The 6,861-nt window shown below is 30.0% G+C and overlaps 1 protein-coding gene across 1 annotated transcript; it reads right to left on the bottom strand.

The window, feature by feature from the left end:
- Positions 1 to 242: 242 nt before the first annotated feature.
- Positions 243 to 5,692, bottom strand: LOC145128732 (uncharacterized). Its single transcript, XM_079063537.1, has 18 exons — positions 5,229 to 5,692; positions 4,863 to 4,920; positions 4,674 to 4,762; positions 4,339 to 4,571; positions 3,942 to 3,990; positions 3,543 to 3,598; positions 3,397 to 3,445; positions 3,152 to 3,207; positions 2,364 to 2,412; positions 2,156 to 2,199; positions 2,052 to 2,084; positions 1,861 to 1,956; positions 1,679 to 1,763; positions 1,468 to 1,565; positions 1,266 to 1,388; positions 1,053 to 1,167; positions 788 to 895; positions 243 to 596 (listed from the first exon to the last, which is right to left on the bottom strand). Exons 1-18 carry the CDS (start codon positions 5,574 to 5,576, stop codon positions 477 to 479), a joined length of 1,809 nt encoding a protein of 602 aa, XP_078919663.1. The 5' UTR covers positions 5,577 to 5,692; the 3' UTR covers positions 243 to 476.
- Between the last annotated feature and the right edge of the window lie 1,169 nt (positions 5,693 to 6,861).

The raw sequence follows: 6,861 nt of genomic DNA on the forward strand, positions 1-6,861 counted from the left end.
CAAATACGTATTTTTTTTTTATTAATCAAGCATTGGACAAACTGAACGTAAAAGAACATATCTTCATAAATTCCCTCCAACTTAAAAACACTCTCGACGTTAGTATTTAAAGGTTTATGTTATAAGTTTGTATTCAAAAAGTGAAAAAACCCCCCCAATCACTTAAAAAACTGAATAGACATTTGGTAACCAGACAAGTTATCGATCAAAAAATTATCACATAAACATAAACTCCAAAAAAATGATTATAAAATAGTCCTCTAAATAAAGCTTTAACTAAAACACCTTCATCTTACTTACAATTAACCTTCAACAACCCTTTTAAAACTATGTATTAATCAAGGATATAATAACCTCCAAAAACCGATGATCCTATCATCACTTCACTTCCCAATTCCCATTGCTATTTATAGTAGTAGTAGTGTTGTAACATATAAAACACCAAAAATTCACCTTTTTTAAGGGCTACAAAAAATCTATACTGAAGACGAGATGGTTTCCTTTTGTTTTGCAATTTTGAATTGTTGTACAAGTAGATTACTTATTCTTCTTCTTAAATTGGAAGCTTCTTGAGGCATGAACCATTGCTTCCCAAACTACATAAAAAAAATAACAAGCGATTCAAAAACAATAACATATAGGTGTGTTTTTTTTTACATAAATAATAAAAACGAGAAAGTCAGAAAAATGTAGGGTTTCCCTTTTATGTCCTAACCTTTTACAAATTTCCTTCATTTTTTTTTTTTTTCATTTTGTCAAATATCTTTTTATAAAAAAGCGAATTTACCATGGATAAATCTTTCTCTTTAAATCTCTCAGGAGCTTCTTTAATGAAACGTTCCATGTAATAAAGAACAAACAGCCCACAATCATACTCGTTTCTCTGCTGTGGAACCTAAATTGTAGATTTAAATTTAAAACATATTATTAAATTTATAAAAATAATTAATTAACTTCATGGATCTTCTAGTAGTAATTCGCAAAAAGGTAAACTTCTATCTTGAGTTACTTTTTTTTCTTTTATAAATAAACAGAAATAAAAAAATGTTCACCGAAATTCTTCTGTCATCCATTCTACTATCAAGATTTTCCCAAATTTCATCTGTGATTGGAAGATTTATATTCTCTTCTGAATTTTTTAGATACCTCCACTCTTCTTTCACAAACCTACATAAACATTATACATACATATATATATATATATATATATATATATATATATATATATATATATATATATATATATATATATATATATATAATACCTTTTAATGTTATTGAAAATTGATTTGCTATCATGAAGTCCAAGTGAATCCAAATGAAGCACAATTGGGCCTAATTCATTTTTCTTGGTTGGAAAACATATAATCCCCAAACTCCAATGAACCCTTGACAACAAATAAAAAAGTTAAATATTTATATAAAAAGTGATTTATTATTATTATTTTTTTAATAAAAAAAGCTTACTTGTCATGTATTGGAAGAAGTATATAAGGTTTATTAAATATGTTGACACCTTTCCACCATTTTCTGAACTTAAGAAATGAATCTTCCTTATAACTCAGCTGCAACCAAAGACCACTAATAAATAATTCATCCAATTCTAATCTAATAATACTTTAACACATTAAAACAAATAATATAATTTATAGAAATATTTAAAAAAGTAGATAGATACCTTTTGGAGCTTGTTATAGAAATACGTATTAAAGAAATGAAAATTGTCCATCATGTTTTCTGATGATGTCATCTGCTGAAGATATCTAACCCAAAAAAAAAAAAAAAACAAGTCAGACATATTTTTGAAGGGTATATCTGTAATTTGTAAAATACTTGTTTTTTAGTTGTTAAAGATGATACCGTATATAAAAGTTCATGATAGTTGATGAAAGGTATGCTTGAGGAGCAAGACATGTCATGTCTCTATAAATAACTTCAACTGAATCATGGTCATCCCTGAAAGCTCATAATCCAAGGGTAAAATGGTAAATAAATGTAAATATGTAAAGTGATAAATATGTAATTTTGATGGAGGAGATTGTGTAGTTTACCTTGAAGGGTAGTAGACTATAACATCTTGCATACTGAAAGCAAAAAAATTACATCAAAAGTCTCAGATTATAAAATATATAAAAAAAATAAATGGAAAAATTACCAGTCATCTAATATTTCTGCAACAGGCTCCTCATAAGCTGAATGCTAATAAAGGTGAAATGAAAAGAAATATATAAATATATAATGTCAGTTTTATATAAATAAAAGGATTAAAAAGTTATAAGTGCTTTAATAATTCAGCATGTTGGTTATCTATAAACAGGGGTAAAAAGGTCATTTATCATGAAAAGAGAATGGGAATGACTTACATCTTTAGGTCTTGATTTTCTTGAAGGCGGGCTGTGAGGAGCATGTGACCTATCAAAGACAGATAAATCGTAGAATAAATTACATTTTTGGTCCCTGGGTATAGTTGATTCTTTTCTTTCAATTTTGGTCTTTAAAAGTTTTATCTTGCATTTTTGGTCCTTATTTGAGGTTTTTGTAACGTCTATGGTCAATGTTCCAAGTAAAATGAATATTTTTGGGATCAAAACTGCAAAAATCAGCTATATCAGGGACCAAAAAAGTAATTTTACTTGAAATAGTGATAAAAAATGTTACAAGAATCTCAAATAAGGATCAAAACTGCAAAAATCAGCTATACTTAGGGACCAAAACATCATTTTCTCTAAATCTGAGGGTACATGAACAATAAATAACCTAATACAATTTTTTGAAAGCATAAAACCTTAATAAAGCATGAGATTGAAAAGTGTGTGATGAACAATTTTAGATACAGTCAACAAAAGTCAAACCAGTATAACTTAAATCAAGGTTAAGAAACTATTAAGTAAATGCTAAATTAAGTTTGTAGTTCATGTGGCTTTGTAAAAACTGTAAACACACACACACACACACAAAAAAAAAGTATTTAATGCAAATGGTTTAGCTGCTATAACTTTTCATTACTTAAAATGTTTATTACATGTTTTATACAAACTTATTTCATGTAAAATGATTTATTTAACAAACTTTGTTTTTATTAAATTTCTAATTACTCACACCTACAAAGAAATTGTATAAATATTTAAAAAAAAAATGGAAAAAAATATACCAGTCATCATCGTTTTCTGAAAGAGGCTCCTCATCAACCAGACAATAAGCTGATGCCTAATACACATTTGATAATACAGAATTGAGCAATGTAAAAGTATAAGCAAAAAAACAAGCATCCAAAATGAAATTGCAAAACCACAATTATATACTTTTTTTTTGGCATCTACAGGTGTTATATTTTAATATAAAGAAATAGGCAATGGAACACAGCATGAAAAAACAATGGAAATGAAATGACTTTACATGTTTAGGCTTCAATTTTTTTGGAGGCAGGTTGTGAGGAGCATGTGCCCTATCAAAGAAAGAGAGAAATCAATGTTAAGAACAATTATAAAGAAAGAAATGTATTAGGCTTAAACATATATATAAATAAATGGAAGAATGTATACCAGTCATCCATTTTTTCTTCAAGAGGCTCCTCATCTACCAGATGATAAACCGATGCCTAATAGACATAACAACATCATAAAAAATTAAGCAATGAAAAGTATAAGCAAAAAAAGCACACATTCAAATTTCAAAATGAAATTGAAAAGCCAAAAATCCTATACAAAGCTACAAAACAGAGCCTAAAAGCTCCTTCATTGTTACTTCTCTCATTGTACCTAGAATCCCTTCAAAGACTCAGCATGTTTCTCCCCTAAGTGTTATCAACTGTGTTCGCATAAATAAACAGGGGTAAAAAAGTCATTTAATCATGAGCATGTCTTGTCATCCCTGGAGTCTAGAGATTTGTGAACAAAATACAGGGGAATAAAGTATGAAGAAATAATGAAAGAAAGACATACATGTGTAGGCTTCAATTTTCTTGAAGGCTGATTAATAGGAGCATGTGCCCTATCAAAGAAACAGAAATCTTAGTATACATAAATTGACATCATCATTTTGCAATATAAGTGTGAAATATGATTTTCTTTTTTATGGTTTTTTTTACAGTCTATTGTCAGTAAATGTCATTTAAGAATCTATTGGAATTTAGCAATTGACCCATTGCAAAATAGTTGGTCATTTTGTTAAAAGGTTAAAAAGTGATCAATTTGTCAAAATCGGATCACCATTTTGGTCTTTTTGTGGTTATCCCTTAGATAATTCAAGAATTGCTGCAACATTTTTAGCAGGATTCTATAAGAAATTATTGGTAATAATAAGAGTATTAAGACTCAGATGAAGGTAAACATTTCATACTTGAGGGAAGAGCCTGACATATTTCTGCAAGAAGAAGAGGTAGCAGAATGACTAACTTTTTTATCAGCATTTGAGCTTCTCTGTTTCTCACTATCTTTTTTGAAAGTAGTTGAGCATCTAAATTGTTTTGATCTGGAAGATAATTGCTGACAATTTTTCTTCATCTTTTTTCCTTGAAAGGGTTTAAAGAAAGACAATTCACCTTGAAATGCATTCACAGTCCTTGATGACTTCTGCTAAGCAAACAAATATATATATGTGAATGCTCGTTTTCTTTCTCAACTATAAGACAAATAACCAGAAGGAAAATTTAAAACAATGGTAAAGTATCACACATTTTCATCCAGCTTTTGAGAAAATAGTTTTGTAAAGTTTGGTGAAGCTGAAGATTTCTGATCACATTTCTTTTTCCCACATGATACACCTGCAAAAGAAAGCTCTGTCTGAGAGCATGCACTTATGAATTGATATAATACAGAAAGTTTAACTTTAATACAACTTGCTTGAAGCTATCAAGATCTCACCATCATCACTTTCATCAGAAAGTTGTAAAGTCTCCTTGCATCTGGTACCACTACCACCCTGATAAAAAGAATATAATAACAAAGCATTGGTCAGATATCAAGTCTCAGGTAAATACATCATCAAAGGAGTCATATCATGTACTGATGTAACGCTTGTGAGTTGTGACATCTGGATGATCTTCAACCTAGACATTTAGACATGGAGTTTTACTCATTTTCCAGAGCCTTAATCATCTATTCATATTACATATTCCTGATGCCTTTCCCTAATTCCATTATTAGTTTACAGGCCCTGACATAACTTGCCGATTCAAGTGATCAAATTTAAGTACATTGCACACAAAATCTGTAAAGGGGATGCAGAACCTTGCACCAACGGTTCCTCTTTCTTCGTTCGGCTTCGGCTTCGCATCTCCGTAGACGAGCCTCGAGTTTCTCTCCCTTATCCGGCAACTTACTACGTAGCTTCAAAATTTCACTCCTCATCCTCAGAATCATGCTTTCAAGTGCGCCATCCGTTTCCATGTTGTACTCCGGATCTTCCGCTTCCATTTCAGGTTGTTGCAGGTCTCCACCGCGGCCCTTCGATTTCTCGACGGGGGTGATGACGATGTCCGGTGGACGATCGTCGACAGAGTCATCTAAGAGAAATCTCCAGTTAAGGATCAAGGGCTTCTTACTATTGCTAGTATTGAAACGTTTCGTTTCTGCCATATCATCAATCAATGCATTTGAAATCGGAGGTGAATTTGAATTCTGGAGGGTAGTTGCAGACTTGCAGAGACGGGGGATTGACTGAAGACCGAGTATGCAAGGTGATACTTTTAGGGTTAAAAGTTAAAATTGGTAACCAGCTATTTGTAATTTCTCGAAATGGTCACTAATTTTAGAGTAAATTACAGTTTTGGTCCATGTGGATTAGTCACATTTGTACTTTTGGTCCAACATTTAAAGTGACAAACTCATTCTTATAGTTTAAAGAAATTATATTGAACAGTGAACACCCCTAGTCCATATAAAATACCATTTTATCCGTTTTTATTTTTTTTGTTTTTTCTCATGTATATTAACAAATAATATAAAATAAAAAAGACAACTATAACACATATATGTTTCAACAAATAAATTAAAATATGTTATTTTATATTTATCTTGATTTTGATCATTATGACATGATCAAATGTTATAAGGGTCATAGGAAAAAAAAAGAGTTAAATGATAATTAAATAAAAATAAATAGGGTTGAATGTAAAGTAAAGTGAGAATCAAATTTAGTGAAGGTATATGTGTAAATAATGAAACGTTAGGGTGTAAATTGTAATTTATCAAAACACGATATATATATATATATATATATATATATATATATATATATATATATATATATATATATATATATATATATATATATATATATATATATATATATATATATATATATCAAGGTTCTAAATAACGTAAGGCATGACTTGGCGGCAATGTCAAGCCTCAAGCTTTTCCGAGCCTTGGCGAGTCACGTCATTTGTAAGGCGTCACTTAAGGCGGCAAATTTGTATATAATTAATATTTTATATGTATTTTCAGCTATTATTTTATTTTATACACATATATGAGTTAAGGCGATATTTTGGTAAAGCTCGGCGGCATACACAAGCCTTGGAGCCATGGCGCGCCATGGCGGAGACGTTGCGAGCTTTTTAGAACCTTGATATATATATATATATATATATATATATATATATATATATATATATATATAAAGTCAAGTAGGAAGGGTGTGTTTTGAATAATGGGTGAAAAGTGAGGGCTTGTAAATTTTAAATTGAATTGTGTTATGCACCTCTCTCCATAAGTAATATATCTCATTATCTATTGTATACATGCAATAATTAGAGTTAAAGCGCATACGTTTTTTTTATTCATGTGAGGAACCGTAAAGGGCTTCAAGAGACAAAATTAAAAAGGAAAATGGGATTAATAAGCGGGAGTTTGTTCTTAT

The sequence above is a fragment of the Lactuca virosa genome, chromosome 8 (genome assembly GCF_052849685.1).
Source record: "Lactuca virosa cultivar CGN04683 chromosome 8, Lactuca_virosa_CGN04683_v6, whole genome shotgun sequence".
In the NCBI taxonomy this organism is placed as follows: domain Eukaryota; kingdom Viridiplantae; phylum Streptophyta; class Magnoliopsida; order Asterales; family Asteraceae; genus Lactuca; species Lactuca virosa.

Excerpts from the sequence above, each read along its gene's own strand:
- LOC145128732 (XM_079063537.1), bottom strand. The coding sequence starts at position 5,576 with ATGGCAGAAACGAAACGTTTCAATACTAGCAATAGTAAGAAGCCCTTG. Across the intron at positions 4,572-4,673 it reads CTCAAAAGCTGGATGAAAAT|AAGTCATCAAGGACTGTGAA; the intron begins GTGTGATACTTT and ends TTTGCTTAGCAG. Across the intron at positions 3,991-4,338 it reads ATGTCAGGCTCTTCCCTCAA|GGCACATGCTCCTATTAATC; the intron begins GTATGAAATGTT and ends TTTCTTTGATAG.